This window comes from Mycteria americana, chromosome 3 (genome assembly GCF_035582795.1).
Source record: "Mycteria americana isolate JAX WOST 10 ecotype Jacksonville Zoo and Gardens chromosome 3, USCA_MyAme_1.0, whole genome shotgun sequence".
In the NCBI taxonomy this organism is placed as follows: domain Eukaryota; kingdom Metazoa; phylum Chordata; class Aves; order Ciconiiformes; family Ciconiidae; genus Mycteria; species Mycteria americana.
In genome coordinates, this window is record NC_134367.1 from 27,491,895 (window position 1) to 27,511,702 (window position 19,808).

At 39.5% G+C, this 19,808-nt stretch overlaps 1 protein-coding gene across 4 annotated transcripts in view; it reads left to right on the plus strand.

Annotated features, from left to right (window-relative positions):
- The window catches only part of MLIP (muscular LMNA interacting protein), a 119,263-nt gene extending 99,883 nt beyond the window's left edge, over positions 1-19,380 (plus strand). For 3 of the 4 annotated variants that reach the window (XM_075497283.1, XM_075497285.1, XM_075497287.1), the window contains 3 exons: positions 8,955-9,008; positions 16,928-16,962; positions 19,062-19,380. In XM_075497283.1, the coding sequence (XP_075353398.1) occupies positions 8,955-9,008; positions 16,928-16,954 (81 nt within the window). In that variant the 3' untranslated portion in view covers positions 16,955-16,962; positions 19,062-19,380. The remainder of the gene's footprint in view (positions 1-8,954; positions 9,009-16,927; positions 16,963-19,061) is intronic. The other variant, XM_075497284.1, reaches the window with a different exon arrangement.
- Positions 19,381-19,808: the final 428 nt, after the last annotated feature.

Sequence of the window (19,808 nt, forward strand, 5' to 3'; positions counted from 1 at the left end):
TCTGAAATATGGCCTTAATTAACTCCACTTCCAGTTATGTTAGAAAAATGTATAAAATATAATTAGTTCTGGTGAAATTCCAAGTATGTACTTAGAGCTTGAATTAAAGAAGCTAGTATTTACCTGTGTTACAGAGATATTATGAACTTCAAGGCATTAGTGTTTTTTTTTTTCTTTTTGGCAGTGTTCTGAACTTCGATGAAGAGGTCATATATGATAAACTGTAAATTATAGTACTAGCTTTCTCTTTCTCTTAATTAAACAGTGGCTATCACTTTATTAGTTATACAACAGGCAGGATATGATCTTAATACAAATTTTAATATAGTAGGTGACAGTTACACATGTGTACTCTTGAAAATTCAGTCAAAGTTTGTGGTTTGGATTTAAAGTAGCTAAGGTCAAAGATCTCGGTTGCATGAGAAGCTTACTCAGAAAACAGGGCTTATTCAGTTGTGCAGCTAATCTGGGAAGAAAATATGTGGGGGCAAGGTCAGTTCTGAAAATTAAATCCTTTCCATTTCACACTCTTACCTGGAAAGCAGTTAAAGTTCTTCAGCTGTTATCAGTCAATGAACAAAGAGCCCCTTCCTGGAGCAGGGAAGCATCATTTCTTCTAAGCAATGACTCGATTTCTGTGAGTCCATAAATAGTTCACAGTCAATATGCTGAGGGAAGTATCAAACACTTGCGTTGTTGGAAATTCTGAAATTTTCTTTCCAATACAGATGAAAATTTGAAAACACTTAAATACTCCAGAAATCAATACGCATCATTTGGGTTATGTGAACTAACTCAAAGCAGATAGAATTATAGAATCATTTAGGTTGGAAAAGACCTTTAAGATCATCAAGTCCAACTGTTAACCTAGCACTGCCAAGTCCACCACTAAACCATGTCCCTAAGCACCACATATACACGTCTTTTAAATACCTCCAGGGATGGCGACTCAACCACTTCCCTGGGCAGCCTGTTCCAATGCTTGAGAACCCTTTTGGTGAAGAAATTTTTCCTAATATCCAATCTAAACCTCCCCTGGCACAACTTGAGGCCATTTCCTCTTGTCCTATGGCTTCTTACTTGGGAGAAGAGACCGACCCCCACCTCTCTACAACCTCCTTTCAGGTAGTTGTAGAGAGCAATAAGGTCTCCCCTCAGCCTCCTTTTCTCCAGGCTAAACAACCCCAGCTCCCTCAGCCACTCCTCAGAAGACTTGTGCTCTAGACCCTTCACCAGCTTCGTTGCCCTTCTTTGTACACGCTCCAGCACCTCAGTGTCTTTCTTGTAGCGGGAGGCCCAAAACTGAACACAGCATTCGAGGTGCGGCCTCACCAGTGCCGAGTACAGGGGGACAATCACTTCCCTACTCCTGCTGGCCACACTATTTCTGATACAAGCCAGGATGCCATCGGCCTTCTTGGCCACCTGGGCACACTGCTGGCTCATATTCAGGCGGCTGTCAACCAACACCCCTATGTCCTTTTCTGCCGTGCAGTTTTCCAGCCACTCTTCCCCAAGTCTGTAGCGTTGTGTGGGGTTGTTGTGACCCAAGTGCAGGACCCAACTCTTGGCCTTGTTGAACCCTATACAATTGGCCTCAGCCCATCGATCCAGCCTGTCCAGGTCCCTCTGCAGAGCCTTCCTACCCTCAAGCAGATCAACACTCCCACCCAACTTGGTGTCATCTGCAAACTTACTGAGGGTGCACTCGATCCCCTTGTCCAGATCATTGATAAAGATGTTAAACAGGACTGGCCCCAATACTGAGCCCTGGGGAACACCGCTTGTGACCAGCCACCAGCTGGATTTAACTCCATTCACCACAACTCTTTGGGCTTGGCCATCCAGCCAGTTCTTTACCCAGCAAAGAGTACACCCATCCAAGCCATGAGCAGCCAGTTTCTCCAGGTGAATGCTGTGAGAAATAGTGTCAAAGGCTTTACTGAAGTCTAGGTAGACAACATCCACAGCCTTTCCCCCATCCACTAAGCGGGTCACCTTGTCATAGAAGGAGATCAGGTTAGTCAAGCAGGACCTGCCTTTCATAAACCCATGCTGAGTGGGCCTGATCACCTGGTTGTCCTGTACGTGTTGCATGATGACACTCAAGATGATCTGCTCCATAACCTTCCCAGGACTGAGGTCAGGCCTGTAGTTCTCTGGATCCTCCTTCTGGCCCTTCTTGTAGATGGGTGTCACATTTGCCAACCTCCAGTCAACTGGGACCTCCCCAGATAGCCAGGACTGCTGATAAAGGATTGAAAGTGGCTTGGTGAGCAGTTCCGCCAGCTCTCTCAGTACCCTTGGATGGATCCCATCTGGCCCCTTAGACTTGTGTTTGTCTAAGTGGTGTAGCAGGTCCCTAACCATTTCCCCTTGGATTATGGGGGCTTCGTTCTGCTCCCTGTCCCTGTCTTCCAGCTCAGGGGGCTGGGTACCTGGAGAACAACTGGTCTTACTACTAAAGACTGAGGCAAAGAAGGCATTAAGTACCTCAGCCTTTTCCTCATCCTTTGTCACTATTTTCCCCCCACATCCAATAAAGGATGGAGATTCTCCTTAGCCCTCCTTCTGTTGCTAATGTATTTATAGAAACATTTATTATTTAAACATTTTTTACGGCAGATTAAGTTCTAGTTGGGCTTTGGCCTTTCTAATTTTCTCCCTGCATAACCTCATGACATCCTTGTAGTCCTCTTGAGTTGCCTGCCCCTTCTTGCAAAGGTCATAAACTCTCCTTTTTTTCCTGAGTTCCAGCCAAAGGTCTCTGTTCAGCCAGACTCGTCTTCTTCCCTGCTGGCTCGTCTTTTGGCAGAAGAGGATGGCCTGCTCCTGTACCTTTAAGATTTCCTTCTTGGAGAATGTCCAGCCTTCCTGGACTCCTTTGCCCTTCAGGACTGCCTCCCAACGGACTCTGTTAACCAGGCTCCTAAACAGGCCAAAGTCTGCCCTCCAGAAGTCCAAGGTAGCAGTTCTGCTGACCCCCCCCACAAGAATTGAAAACTCTATCATTTCATGATCGCTATGCCCAAGACAGCCTCCAACCATCACATCTCCCACAAGTCCTCCTCTGTTCTCAAACAAGAGGTCCAGCGGGGCACCTTCCCTAGTTGGCTGACTCCCCAGCTGTGTTAGGAATTTCTCTTCCACACACTGCAGGAACCTCCTAGACTGTTTCCTCTGTGCTGTATTGTATTTCCAGCAGACATCTGGTAAGTTGAAATACCCCATGAGAACAAGGGCAGTGACTGTGAGACTTCTCCCAGCTGTTTATAGCATATTTCGTCTGCCTCTTCATCCTGGTTGCATGGTCTATAACAGAACCCTGCCATGATATCTGCCTTGCTGGCCTTTCCCCTGATTCTTACCCATAACCACTCAACCCTATCATCACCATTATTAAGCCCTAGACAATCAAAACATTCCCTAACATACAGGGTTACCCCACCACCTCTCCTTCCTTGCCTGTTCCTTCTGAAGAGTTTATAGCCTTCTGGTTTATAGCCATCCATTGCAGCACTCCAGTTCTAATCCATGTGATTAGAAGATGTTTGTCTCCTCTGCTGCCGTACTCTGTGGGTGTGCAGGTTGTGGTTCTTGTGCCTCAAGTCTTCGTTACGGGCCTGGTACCCTTGCTGGCCACCAGCTCCCGTAATCACCTATAGTGAAATTAGCACTGTGAGGAACTGCAGAGCTTGATTAGCCCACAGCAAAAAATAGAGGCTCTTATCATGATTGCCACAAAGTGAACTGATAGTGAAATACATTGTAATATTTTATGGAAGTGATTCAAAATGAAATGTCCAGGTCGTAAAACACAATATTCCAGTTATGGATGGGATTTCTTAGGATTAAACAATTCATTTTAATTTTCTAAATGACTAGTGAGTTTGCAAGAGACATCAAAATGTTTTGCAGAAAGCTTCATTTTTCTGTTGCTAGTATTTTTCATTGAAAAATCATTTTAGCAGAAAATCCCCAGCCAATTCCATCATAGACTAGCCCTGCGTGAGAAGTTGAACTTGGCCTGGGAAAAGGCATCCCAAGGAAAATCAATGCACTGCTGGGCTTGCGTGCATCTCCCTCCCTGCAGCTCCATTTAGAGATAAGAAATCCCTACTGCAAAGCCCTGTAACTCCTCCAGCCTCTGGTATTTAGATACAAATCCTTCAATCTCACCCCATCCCGGTGCCCTCCAGGTCTGTGTCCTGTGAGAACCTGTCAGGGAACTATGTCTCTATGCAAGCTGTCCCTCTTGTGCTGGTACTTATCAGTATTTGGAGAGAGTTTTGAAATCTTCAAGTTAAAAATGCACAGGTACAGTAGTGTATAGTAATGATTTGCAAGCCAGTCAGGATGTTCTATTGCATATGTGGCTGAAGGCACATTATATATTTTTGTTGTGATCACCATTTCTAATTTACATTTCCTTTTATAGAGAGGTGAAAGGTGCAAAAGAATTGGGTGATTAACTGACTGAATCTTTGAAATGGATTTTATACTGTGTTATTTCAGAGAGACAATAATCATAATTATAAATTGTCCCTTTATATTATATATTTTCTCTCACCTTAGTTGAAGGTAGTCCTTGCTCTGCTGCTGTGGGTGTTTTACCATTTAACGGTGCCCTAGATTTCATGGACTCAGAAAAAGCGGTTATCTATTAAATTGTTTTATAAAAAAAGTTTGCCTGTTATACATGTATAAATAAATATTTTTAGTCTTTTAGAAATTAGTAATTTTTCCTATTGTGAATGAATGACTCTATGTTTCATAAGAGTCTAGAGTACTTAGACTCTAGACTAGGTACTATTTATTTTCAAAGTAGATTAAAGACTTAACGGAGTAGTTTGAAAGAATAGTGTACACGTGAATATTCGTTGGTTGCTATAGTTGAAACATCCTTATTTCTTATGTACATTATCTCTCACTGGTTCCAAAGAGTTTTAAACCTGTGTCTCAATTAGCAAAGGTTGCAGACCCTCTAGAGAGTGACTTAGATTTATGAAAAAGGTCTTACATTGAGAACACCTCAGAAAGCTTTATATTAATTCAAAGGCAGCTGTGATTCATAGCACAATAAAGGCAAACTGACCTTTCAAAGGCAAATATGTCTTGCTGATTACTCTACAGATCTAAATGAACAAAGGTCTAACTAAGATGTTTTATAACCACCTCTTTTCTAAGCCTTGACTGAGTCTGTAAGAGGTTATTTTGGCCAGGTATATAAACTCCCTTTGAACTTACATGCTGCAAATACTTATATATTGTCAGGATATTCTGTTCTCCTCAGTACAATTTGTGCAACAACAAATGCAGATTTGTCTAGTTTGCTCTTTTACGGTTTTTAGAAACAATAAAGAAAATGTCATATTACCAGAAAACTGAGTGATGTCTGGAAAAGTTAAGAATTATTAATTAACCTTGTAAGAGTAATGCAGAATTTTGTAACTGGCAAAGGAAACAAGAATAGAAATTATAAAAGCAATATTGTCATCTTCCACCATCAACAGATGCAATCCTTTTACATCTGTAGAAGAAAACAGAGCTTCTTGCCAGCTGCTTTGACCTGGAGATGAAAGACTGCCAGTGACAGAGCTTGATGAGTTCTCACTAAGACAACACACCCGTAAAAAGTACATAGTCCAAGTTGCATTCACACTTCAGATCTTGTGGACATCGGCACATTCCCATATGACTCTGAGGGATGAAAGTCACACAATGTCTAGTAAGGAAGGGTTAATCTCACCTCATTCTGCCTACCTTGCATTCTGGTACTTTTACTTTGACTGTTTGGTACTCTGATGTTCGTAGCTCATCTTTGCAGAGATGACCATCCTGTGAGGATCTTTCCCCTGTGCTTAGGGCTGTAAGTAGTACTATGATTCAAGTAAAAGGCTGAGTTTAATCAGGCAGGCTATCTATCCTGTTAAGTGTCCTCCGAACACCCTAGGCTGACCACTATGCAGAGAAGACAACATGGAGATGCCAATGCCCTCCTTTAGTACTTGCCCAGACGGTGAGACACCTGGTTACAGTGCTCATCTCACCCTGCAGAGATTCAAACTCCTCTCTCTTCCAAAAGAGCCCAGCCCTTACCCACAGAGCTGCAGAAAGCAAATGCACTGGGACAGCAAGTTCCATCCTGCTTGCGGGACTGGCGTGGTGTGCTTTCAAGAACACAAAAATCGTATTTATAAGGAAAAATCAGGGAGGAAAGAATAAGACTCTGTAGCATCTTGGTTAAACTCTGGAAGGACAGGCACAGGATCTTTTCCACAGCAAGGCTGACACATTTCAGATTACGTTGACACTTGATGGAAATAACACAATGAACAGGCCTCCAGCTCGTTAGGACAAAGTCACCCAGGCCAAGGCACTCGGCTCCTTTGCAGCTGGCAGAGGTGTACAATTCCAGGGAAAAACCCAATGCCTTCCTTTCAGGGCCCTGCGAGACTAAATATTATTTCAGCAGAAAGGATGCAGCACTTGGCTTATGTGCTCCATATTCACTAGAGTACTACCTAAAGTTCTTTATAAATGTAGCCATATGTGACTTCCTTAAGACTAAACCCCATGTCATGGCAAAATCAGGTCTCCAGACACCTGACTAGTAGAACGTATAGACTTTTCTATGATAACTTCATGGATTTTATGTCAGAGAAGCCTTGTGAAAACAGAGAGAACTGTATATTGTTCAGTTTTTCTCCAAGTTTTAAGCCTGTATTAACTTTTTTCACCCATTATTAATCAGTGAAGTCCTTGTTTCCCTCTCAGTTGTCTTCTTTCAATTAAGCCTCTCCAAAATAATCAATGTTAAGAGTATCTGTCCAGAAAATACAGATAATTTTTCCTCTCAATGGAGCCTGTTATACAAGTTGGTTCTTTAGTTTGAAAAGAGGTTGCTATCAAAATAAAGGAAGCAAATATATTTTTTGGACAAAAAAAGAGCATTACTTTTGTCAGGTCTAAGGAGGGACTTGAGACCTCATACTCAAGGAAAAAGGTAAGGCAGAATCATGACTCAGAGAGGCATTTCAGGTTAGCAGGGTAGGCAATGAATACCAGCAAGAAAGGCCAGGATGAGATAACGCAATAAAAGTGCATTTTTCATTGATTGGCGCTCTGTGCAATTTGAGAAAAAGAGCTGTTGCATTCTCGGATCACTACCTGACTAGGGAGCTTTTCTTTCTTGCAAGCAATGGACAATTCTTCTCAGAAAGCTTAGCTGCACATCAGAAAGTAAACAGAAAATGATCAATACTTTCCCTCTTCTCTTTGTGATTGACCCTTCTTACTTTGCCTGGAATACAGAGATGCCATATTCTGGTGAGGCAATAGGTAACTCAACTCTAGGGTTTATCTCAATGAAATAAGCTTGCCAAGATACCGCAGGTGTTGCTAGAACTTTGTACTTCTGTATCACCAAGGATTGCCCACCCTCGGTAGCTGCAGGATGCTGGGTTTGGAAACGGGACTTCTGTCTCCCATGTAGGCTGTTAAACACCTCCTGTGTTTGTTGCGAAGAGCTGTGCTGGAGCAGTGGGGTGGTGTAGGGTCTGGGGTCTGCCTCGGCACCTGTGCTGGCTCAAATCAGGACCCAGGTGTGCAGCAGAGGGAGGGATGTTGCCGCTGAGAGGATCTAGGCTTCTTACCCCTTCTTTACCCTTTCTTTGCCTAAAATTATTCCCTTGTCTAAATTTACTGAATAAATAAATTAAATAAACATATTGCCTCCAGTTATTCACTTGCCTTTTCATTTTTCTTGGGGGAAAAAAAAAAGTTAAATGGCTCAAAGCTTCTGTAACTGCTGTTGTTGTTGTTAGAGTTGATTCCTGCTTCCTTGAAAATAAATCAGGGCAAATTTGCAAAGGGAGAACACAATACATAGCAGATCCATAATGTAATTACAGAAAATTAGAGTATATTCCAGTTCAGTATCTTTCTTTCTTTATAAGGCCAGTTTACCAGATCAGTTTTGCTTCTCAAAAAGCACAGTTTCAAAATTAATTTTGTTAGAGCAAGAGCAATATTTTTTTAAACAACACATTACTTGTTAATTCACTATTTGATCTAAATACCAAAACAAAGTAATGCCTTTGATATATGGAAAATAGCAGGCTTCTTCCAAACTTGTTTTTGTACAATCCTAAAATACCCAAACCTCAATACTTTCAGCAGCTTTTGCTCTAAAAAGGATGCTTCTGTGTAACTGTACAGAAAACCTCACAAGCTTATGATCTTAACATTGCCTTTATAAACTCCAGTTTATCTATTTACCTGTATTCTAATTAAAATCTTATTGAAATTGGTATGGTTCTTCACTTGAGTCACATCCATCAAACTTCATTACTCAGATGCAAATCATATAATACTCAAAACACTGGAAAATTACTGAGATCTAAAACTCCTTTCTGCACATACTAACTACTGTTATACAGCATTTTTCAGTTAAACGTTTGCATGATTTATGTCTATGAAATTTAAGATTAAGGAGAGCTCTTTTGGAGGAGATTTAAGAAGACAGATATTCAAAGTGACAGAAATACAGCTGCAGTTTTAAATAACTTTATGTGCATTATCTCATACTAAATGTATTATAAGGCAGGTGTCCTTGCTGTGATTTTTACTTCAGATGCTTCTTCCAAAATGGAAAGTGATTTATTCCTTCCCCGTGCTTTTAATTACAGGAATATGATATAACAGAAAACAGGCCATACCTTGAAATAGATTTTCATACAGACAAGAGATAGTAAGAGAGAGCCTGTTCATCGGGAATCCTGTTGAACACAAATGGGATCTCATTGCCTTGCTATCCTTTGCATGACTGAGGGTATTGGCTTTCATTATTAAACTTCAGTGATATTTTATACAGAAATTGAACTGATAATGGATTTCTTTTTCCTGTTTTTAACCTCATGCTCCCTCCAACATGTGACATCTTGGCTTGGCAGCCCAGTCATCCCATAGTGCCTATTCCAGAAAATGAAACACTCAGCTCTAAGGAGGTAATCAGTTGACATTTAATGGGTTTAAGCATTTGCATGCTAGCTTTATCTTTTGTTTATGTAGCTTGTGTAGAGTTGATGAGCAAAAGTGTGCTGAGCTCCCAAATCTGCTTTTGTCCAGTGCATGGACTAGATATGCATTAATTATTCTTAATGATTAATGATGAAAAAAAACAGAGTTGTTTTTCAAAGTGTGCTGCTTACGTGAATTTGGAGTAACACTAACATTTACACTTCAGGTTCTTGATATGTGCTGTTGGGATGTTAGCAAGTGGGATTTGTTAAATTATGCCGTTAGCCCCATTTAAATCACGCATTCCACAATTTGCAGTCAATGGTATAACTTCTGTTTTAAATACCAGATACAACAACTACCAGAAGCACTTAGGATAATTAGTTATTGAGAATTTCCCAAAGGGCTGTCAAGATAACGTAAGACAACACAGTGCGCATTTGCCCAGTATCAAAATTCAGTACCAGTTTTATTTGACTTTGAAGGACACAAATCTTCTTGAAGTCTAAAGTCAGTGGCCAATTCCCTACTGCTTTTACATATCTAAACTCTAGGACTATAGTGGTTACCACCCTAGATAATTCACTCAGGGGGGGCTGAAGCGATCTGCTACACATCATTAATTTTCTCTTGAGACAGAGCATATAAAAATTAAAAAGGTTCTGCTGGCACAGGCAAGTCTTTTTTCCAACAAGGTCATGAACATGAAGCTGAATTATAGCCTCAATGTTGAAATAAACATATGTAATTTAATTAACTATCATATTCTTTAGTGCAGGCTTAATAGAACATCTTTAATTAAAGGACATATTGAACATTATTTTAGAAATTCACATAAGAAGGCTTAACTTACTACCAATAATAGCAGTATGAGTACATTTATGATAAAAGAATGAATTTTTACTACCGAGACCTCCTTTGGTTACCAGGCGCATGCTCATAATTATTTCACAAGTTTTTGGATGAGTTTAACAGTATAGATGGGAATGATAATTACATTTTCGTAACACAGTTTATTTTTAATTTATTATTTTAAAATTAGATTCTAGCCTTGCTAAAAGCAGCAAAACGAGCATTTAAATAAATGAAATGGAAGTTTGCCAGTAATTGCTACCAAATGAGTAACTTCCTTGTTGTTTTGAAAAATATTGAGGGAGTTTTGAGGTCAAGCCCTTCACATGTTGGAAGCAGAGGGTTTGCCTGAATTCTGAGTTTGCTGACAGAGCCTGTCAATATATCCTTACAGTTTATCTTGGTTTCCACTGAAAAAAGGTTTAAAAAAAAGTAAAAGAAAAAAAAAAAAAGGTAGACATCTCGCTTGTTGGGTGGATCAACGGACTGCTGTTCTACACCAGGAGTACATGAGACATGAACATAGCCTCTTATTCTCATGCACATCCCCGGCCTCTCTGTGCACAAGGTCAGGGATTTAGAGCTACTTCATATCTCTTATTGTTTGACTCTTCATCACGGCCTTCCAGCCTCCTCACTTTTTCCTTGCCTTTGACCTTTCTGCTTGTTTCTACACCATCAATCCCCTTTCCTCTGCTTCCCAGGAGTCACTTTTTGGTTCTCTTGAAAGCTTTTGTTATAGTTTCTGCTGCGGATCTATCCAAAAGAAGCCTCAAAATCCCTTCACAAAATGAAGTTAGACAACAAATACCTTGCTGAGCTTCTCAAACAGGTTGTTTTTTTCCATCTAACTGTAAAGTTTCTGAAATATTATTGAAGTAAAGGCATTTCATTAGAGCGTGGTGAGAGGGACTGAATAATTCTGAGGATAAATTTGTTGTTGAGATGAAACAGATTTGCACTACATCAGGCACTCTAAAATGTGTATATATATACACATATGTACATATGTGTATATATATGCACATATGTGTGTATATATATGTATATATGTGTATATGTGTAAGTGTGTATATATACATATATGTATGCATGTGTGTGTATATATATATATACAGCCTCTGATGAGGCAGCTGGTTTTCCTGTATTTGAAAATAATATAGGGGAAAGCTATCAGCTAGATTGCCATCTCGCATCCTTTTTCTTTGCAATTTACACATTGAGGGAGAGCTTTGCAGATCTAATGAAAAGAGAGATCTTTTCAAAGAGAACTCTTTTAAGAAACAAGACACATAATTTAACTGATAATTAAGATCAGTGCAGAAAGTGAAGCATCTCGTACTGACATAGTAAAGTCAGACTACCGTGACTGATATCTTTGAAAACATGAGACTGTAACATGTTCCAAATTGATGACAATGACAACAAAAGTGCAAAATTCCTTTGGTTAGGGGCCAACTTGGTCTGTTCCAAGGCAAATAAAATATATAGCACTGCCTTCTAAAAGTTCCCTTCTATTTTAAACAAGCACTTTGAACATAATTTCTATCAACCAATTTATTAAAAAGCTTAAATATGCTCCAAAAGTTGGAACATTTGTACCATGACCTGTAGAATAAAGATCTCTGATGAAATTGTGGTTGTATTTATAAAGAGCAAAGACAATAAATTGGGAAGAAGAGGATTTATCCGGGCTGATATCAGTACTTTTTGTATTTCCCTTGACTAACATCTTACTGGGTGATGGTCATTCACCACTTAAAATAATGTTAGCTGGAGGCAAATAGTTAGCTTTAAAATAAAAAAAAGTGTCAGATACCATTTGGTACAGCTGAGCAAGCTGAGTGTATGTGCTGGTTCCCTGGGGCCTGTCACATAAGTGACTATGACTGTACAGGTGGACTCCAGTCCACACATAGACACAGCAGGAAGAGCTGTGTCAGGCTCATCACAAGCTGGTCAGGAAATAACGTCAAGAGGTGACACATTTTCTGTTCTCTCTATTACAAATCAAAGGAAATCTTCTCCAATGAACTTTTCAAAGTACTTGTACAGGGCATCTTATCTAATTTTTTTCCCCAATTTTTAATCTCCTTTTTAGCAGGAGGAGATGACCAGGGGACTCCATGCTGACCATGGTGAGACTGAGCAATGTCTTTCCATGTTTAGGGAGTGGCAGAGAAGACACAAATACATCTAGAAATGAACCCCTTTGCTCATTCTCAGTTAAGAAGGACTGAACAAAGGCATCTGTTTCCCTTGAGATCTATTGCTGGAGACGGAAGTATACAGCACTGATATCCTGAAGATCAACATTTATGCTATCTTGGAGACAGACAGAAGAACAACATAGAGCCAGGAGCAGAACAAAACATTTGAGGCACTCTTCTTAGCTGCCCTGAGGGTGGTGGCTTCTTTGTGATATGTTGTTGTTGAGCTGTCTCTGAAGAGCCACCAAATTTTCACCATTTTCTCTTTTATGTGGTTGGTTCCTCAAAATTGTGTGTTATGCTGCTTTCCCTTTTCAGTGCAGTGAAGAAAACTAGGTAGGCCTTGGTTGATGATTTTTAAAATCACAACATCTTTCAGACACCTGTATTGTTCCTTCTTATTTAGGAACCTGTCTTGACTCTAGGAACTGTTTATGCTGAATTTACACTTTATGAGTTTACATAGCCCACAAGTCTCCATGTAATTTAAAATGTCCTTTATTATCAGTGAAGTCCTGTTTGGTTGCTGAACTGATTAGGAAAAATTCTGTCAAGTTATAAGTCCAACATTACTCTTACTGCTGTAATAAGAACCTTAGATCTCTGTCCTATAGTCTCTGCCCTCACCAAAATGCTCTTCTTTATCTAAAATTATGTATAGGCTCATACTTAACTTCTTCTGCAATGTTCCTCCCTCAGAGCTAAAAACACAGTGAGAGAAAGTCAGTGTGATTTATGCAATTCCAGAAAAGAATGGGTGGGCAGATGCTCTGTGAGAAATAAGCACCTACTTGACCTCTAGGAAGGAGTGAGAGAGGGGTAGAAGGAAAGGTGTTGCTAGTTTCTGCTTAGTAATTCTTATTGTTCTCCTCAAAGCAAAGTATTTACTGGGGGAAAAAAAAGGAGTTATCTTTGTATCCAGAAGAACAGCATTCTATTCTTCATGCAGCTTTAGCTTCATTCTGTAACAGCATGAAGCAAATCAGATCTGTCACTTCGCTGTGAAAGCAGGAAAACAAATAAGGGACATTCTCCTCTTGTGAAATCTCTCTCTAGAACCAGTGCTTTTTAGTTGGAGAAGATCTGAAGGATACTCCTGTAAAACCTAACCAAGAGATATACCAGTAATTTCCAATACTTACTGTCTTCCTTTAAAGTAAACCTAGTGTTTTCCCAGGTTATGGTGTGTAAATGATGTTATAATCATTCTCAGAATTGTACTGAGTCAGAATATTTAGGGAGAACATGGGGCATATGTCACAAAAAGACATTGCATGCAGGTGCTAAAAGTATGTACTCATTACCCTTATTCATATATGACTTACAAAATCTGAAGTCTATTATACAATTACTTTAGGTTCATATAATCTTTTGTTGCAGCTGTTACTGTCTTATCTGTTTGTTATTCCTGAAAGATCTGCAATAATTATTTGAGATAATAACAGCATCTGTAAGGTCAATACTCATAAAAAGACCTCATGAGAAAAAGCTGATTCCATTAACTTCAGTGGTGACAGGATTTCACTGTCTTTTGTGCAAATTTTTGAGAATTTTAGTACAAGAAGCTCTTTTTTTTACTAGAAGAAACAATTAATCTGCCCTGCTCCACTTTAAACAACTTTAATAGAAAAACTTCTTGAAATTTTAAATTCTATGAAAATGTCAATAAGGTCCAAAGTTCTGTTATACATTGCTCTTAATCTTTATTTACTTAAGGACTGTTCCTGGTCAGAGGTCAACATTAGTATTAATCATTGATAGATTCTACATATAAGAAGAAAATGCACCCATTTTATGAAAAAGTCCTTGTACTAAAGAATTTATGTAAGGGGTTTTATGTTAGACCAAAGCTCCAACCCAAATGGTAGTATCAGAACAGAGTGATGTTCTTCCAGATAAAAATACTGGCATTGCACCGTGGATTTACAAAGAAAATCCCAGAGCTTGCAAAATCCCCCCGCCAAGTTGCTTGACATCATGATCACTGAAGTGGGGATGGGTGAGTGTGGGCTGTGCCCATAGCGGAGGCCTGCCCTTCCTTGCCTCCGGTGGGAAGGTATGAGGGCAGGGTACAGGCTGCCCTCTCCTCCAGCTTACCCTGACAGCCTTGGGGGAAGCTGCTGGTGGTGGTTAGGTATTCTGTAATGACCCAGCTCTCACATACCATTCAATACCTTTCCAACTGGTAAAGATCCCTGTCAAAGCAAGAACAGGGGCATGGTAGATACCAGATGAAACTAAAGGGAACTGTCTCAGCAGCCGCTCCTACTCAAATGTGAACTCCTTTGTTCAAGCACCTTGTCTTCCATTTGGTGCTGGGACAGGTCCTTCCCTGCATGCAGACATATTGGGGCAACGTTTATGAATTATCTAATGAAATAGGGGGCATTAGGCAATTCGTAAAGAACACTGCACAGACTGAGACTAAGCACAGACATTAAGGCAGCAAATAATAAGGCAAAGAGCAACAGCAATACATATAAGAAAAGCTCTCGGATAATGCAAATTAGAAAATCCTTTGTCCCGATGTCACTTACCTCCCGATGAGAACTGTTCTGACTTGACCTGTAATCGTCCAAAATATTTTCGAACAAAATGAGCAGTACTTCTCTGAAGTGGTAGTCCTACCACCCATAGTTTATTTTCAGCCAAGCCAAGGACTGCAGCAGTAGGGTCTCTCCATATCATCATAACAATTCATTTAACTGAAAATTTAATGACGCTGCAAATGAGCATTAACAGTAGGAATAACTACTGTTTTTACTAAAGGAATAAGAATTTCAGGTGTTAGCTGTGACAAATTCTTTAACCTCCTAAATGAATGGGCCACTAAAAGGGAACAGTAAACTGCAGCCTTCTGATATTTGTAAATACAAAAGTAGGTCCAAACAATACATATTTGTAAATTCTCAAATAAAACCTTTAAATATCAGCAGACATACTTTTAATTTACTTCATACTTTAACAATGCTTTAAACTTTGTAATTTTTAATACTTTATATGTACAACAGGAAATTTATACTTGCAACAGGTATTTGGGCAATACTTCTTGCCAGCTTCAACAGTATCTCCTTGTTTTAAGTAAAAAGTTTCAGTTATAGCCTACTGACATGAAAGGTCATATTAGATCACCATACATTAACAAGGAAAAGGCATTTTATGCATTTATAGGATTTTATTTCTAATGTGATTGCTATAAAAAGCATTACTGTAAATGTATTACTTATATGGTAAATTTACATTAAAAAGACTAAAAGGGTAGTAATATAAATGTGATATAGAGAAAGTACGAAATGTCAGTATGTCATTTAAACTGCTATTTTAATCTAATTCTACTTGGCTTTAAGAAACAGCTGTTGTATTTGGTCCCCTTTAAATAATGGCAGGAGTTCTGTATAATAGTTTTAGAGGAAAAGAGCTTGCCCTGAATAGGTAGTCAGAACACAGTTGTAGTTTGAAGAAGGCTTTTTTATTATTCAATACTTAAATAATGCATAGGTAATTAGAATCACAGAATCAGAGAAAAATTAGTTATAATGTTTGACCATTCTTATGATAAAAATATTTTTCCTTATGGCCAGTTAAAATTTCCCTACTTGTTGCCTCTTTTTTTTTCACCATGCAAATCTGAGCTCTCTATAAACCCCACTTAAATAGCTGGAGAGGGAAAATAGATACCCCTTAGCCTGCTCTTCAGCTTAAACATGCCCTGTAGCCTCTCCTCATATGTCATATGCTTTTTCCAGAAATCAAGGAACCCCTGCAACCATCCTGATGGTCCTCCATTGGGTTTCTTCTGGTTGCTTGACAACTCTTTTCTATTGGGAGGGCTCAAAAATGAAACTGTGTTCCAGATGCAGCCTCACTGGTGCCCAGCAGAGGGGAATAATAACTTCCCTCAACCTGCTGGCTATGCTCTAATTAATGCAACTGTATATGAGGTTATCCTTCATCACGACAAGGGTGGACTGACCCACGTTCAGTTTGGTGTCAACCAGACCTCAGGTCCTTCTCTGCAGAGCTGCTACCCAGCCAGTCAGTCACTGGCCTGTACCACTGCATGGGGTTGTTCACTTCCTCTGCCCCTCTTGTCCCCTGCCAGATGCAAGATTTTGTATTTGTTCACAAAGCTCCTGCTAGCCCATTCCTGCAGTCTGGCAAAGTCCTCCAGAATGGGAGCCATACCCTCAGCATATCAGTCTCTCCCTCCCCTCCAAGTTAGTAACATCCACAGACTTCCTGGACATGTAGGCTGTCCTACCACCCAGGTCCCCGATGGAGATGTCAAAGAGCATTCACCTTAGCATCTTCTGAAATGTCACCTGGAACAGAGACTTTGAACTGTTGACTACTATCTTTTCAGACCAGTGGTCCAGCCAGTTATTCTTCCATTCTGTAGTCCACCCCCTTCCTCAGTTTGAGTACCAGGTTACTGTAGGAAACTGTGTGAAAAGCCTTGCAAAGGTGGAGGAAAACAACATCCGTGCCATGTGAATGCAAGGTTGGCCATATGCTCTGTCCTCCCAGGATGTGGTCCAAAAAAGAAGTGGAAACCCCACCTAAGTCTGAAGTGTCCTCTAATGTGCATTTAGCCAAGGTGATGCTTTGTCTGTTGAAATTTGCTATGTGCAATATACTTCCTCAAACGTGTCAATGCATGAAAAATCATCCCAAGTTCAGTAAGCATAGTTATAAATTAACAGTGCAGGAAACCAATGTTTTTAAAAGACAAAGTGCTGTATGAAGTTGTTCACTAGTTTGTAGAACTGTGCCTCCTTAACATACTGCAGTTTTTATTCTCCTCTCCACTTTGTTTTCACCTTTTATTTCCCTTTTTTCTACAGGTTGCCAATGAAAGAGGTTCTGTTTAGCTATGATGGTGAGTATTACTATTTTTCTGACTTGATTACAGTCACACTTTGAATATGTAACTACTTCTTTAGCATTACTTTAACAAATGTTTATGGTTTTGTTTAAAAAGACGACAGGTTGTTTTAGCTATACAATTTAGTGTTTGGATAATAAGCTGGTTATGTTTGGTGAATGATTTTCTATTAATAATTAGCAATACAGAATAATTCCATTTCCTAGCATCACAGAATAAAGTCACAACTAAATTAATTTTAAGTGGGATGCAATCAAACAGTTGGAAGAAATTGAGGTATGGTCTGGAATTAGATTGTGAAGTAATGGCATTGACATAAGAGGAATATTATTTTATATTTGAGTGCATAACCACATAGTGCTATTAAGATGAATGGTTTGCTACAGTTAAACAATACTATATTGCAAATAATGCGCTATGCTTGAAAGCAGATATAATGTACTACTTAACAAGAGAGGTCTGCAAATAGGTGATATAGAAAAGGCTGAAATATTCAATGCGGGTTTTTTTGTTTCCATCTTCACAAAAAAGGTTAATTATTACTAAAATCTTATTTGAGTTATTATTAAGAATTTGGGAGTAGGATCATGGAGAGAATAGGAAAAGAACACCTGAAGGAATACTGAGGTGAATTGGAGTATTCAGGATGGCACAGCCTAATGAAACTTACCCTTAAAATACTTAACCAAAGCATTTTCTCAAACACTAGTGATTAGCAGGATGAGTAAGTTCCCAGAAAGCTGGATAAAGGCAAACACAATGTCATGTCTGACAAAGGAGGAAAGGAAAATCTAAAGAATTACAGAAAAGACAGCCCTAATAGCATTTCCAAGACACTGGAACAAAGTATTAAACAACCCATTTGCAGGCATCTAGAGAATTGTAAGGAGATAAGAGGACTTGCACAGGGACATGTCAGAAACAAATCCTATCAAGTTGATCTCATTTCCTTCTTTGACAACAAACCAGATATAGGGGATGTATTTGATACAGCATATCTTTGACACAGTCCCACATGACATTCAAAAGCAAGCAAAGCAGATACGGACTGAATTAAATTCACATAAGGTAGATGTGCAACTGATCGGAAAGATGGACTCTGAGAACAATCATTTGCTGCCAAAGTGGGAGAACATCTCACACAGGCTTCCACAATGCTGTCTTAGAGCTCTAGCACTATAAAACATTGCCATTAATTACTTGCTCAATCACATGGACAGTAAGCTTACCAAATTTACAGATAATGCCCATTTGGGAGGACTTCAAGCAGCTTGGAAGGCAAGATTAGAATTCAAAAAATGTCACTTACGTTAGAGTAATGGCTTGAAATCAATATGATAAAATTCATTGAAGACAAATACAAGGAAATACGAAAAGCACAGACAGAAAAGGAATGACAACAATACTGCAGTAGAGAATCTGAGGATTGCAGGGGACCACAAACTGAAACTGAGTTGAAGAGGAGATGCTCTTAAGAAAAACGCCACTCAAGTGAGATGTTGAAGGGAGTGCTTATAATATGATGGAGGTAATTACTCATCTCTGTTCAGTGTTAGTGAAGAATTAGTTGCATGGGATGTGGAAAACAAATGGGAGCTTTAGAAAAGATGTAATGGTTTCAGTGACTTCACACAGAAGAAAAGAAATAAGAAGAGAGCAGAGGCACAGCAGTTTATATCTCTTCATAATGGGCTGTTATAAAGGCATATTAGTGACTTCTCCATCCTTCCTGAGAGTAGGAGAAAAAGAAATGGGCCTAAATTTCAGGAAGAGAGGTTTAGTTGAGAATTTGGATGGTTGCAGCTATGTGGAGATTTAAGTACTTAGTTTACCTCAGGCTGCTGCAAAGACAGTCAAGCATCTCACAAGTTAGGTTTGGTCTGCCAGCTGTCATCTTCTCCCACAGCTCTAGCACAAATGAAGCGGCTGAATATTTCTTCAAGCCTATTTTCTGTGAAACTATAAGTTACATTTGTTAGTCAGATCACCAGGTCATATTAATTAGGAAAACTAAGTGGCCTGAGTGCATGTTATACAGTTTACTAATCCGTATTTTTGATACTCATGTTCATGCAAAAACTCTTCTTTTGCAGCCCCGAATCAGGATCAAGAGCTAAAACCGTAGAGTATTTTGAGGCCTGTTTCTATACTAAGAAGGAATCCGCGGCACAAATGTTATTTAAAGCACCATTTTTAAAAAAAATTGCTTCCAGTATGCTAATTTCAAAGCAATAATAACAATCAAATATACTTTCAAGAAATAATCTTATGTACTAGTATAATTAACTCCAGAGATACACACATGAATGCGCCATACTGAAATATGATTTCTTGAAGTGCTTGCTGGTTTAAGAGATGCCCAAAATAACACAGCATATTTTCTTTAGAAATAATATAAATACTGAAATTAAATAAAGCCATATTTTTGTTGCAAAGTGTTTGCTGTGATTCTTATTTTTACTCCTCTAAACCTAGCTCCATGTATTTCAAATAGCTGAGAATGAATGCCAGCACAGTTGGGAAAGGAATGCTCCCACGCTCTTAAACTCGGTCACATTTTGCCACCACATAGACACTTCTGTTTTGTGAAATACTGCAGGAATTATCCACGCTTGTGTCAGCACCCACAGCAATCAGCACGCACAGTGACTCTTCCCTGCCATGCAATATTCACAGCCCTTTTGGCCAGGCGGTGTCCGTGCCAGCTGGTGAGTGCAGGCAGAACTACCAGCTGCACTCTGGCACATGTGGAAGAATCACCGCTTTCCTCTCCAGTTTATGTTGCTGGTTTTTTGACCCTGTGCTGCTCGCACAGACTGAATGTTACCTGAGCCTGGATC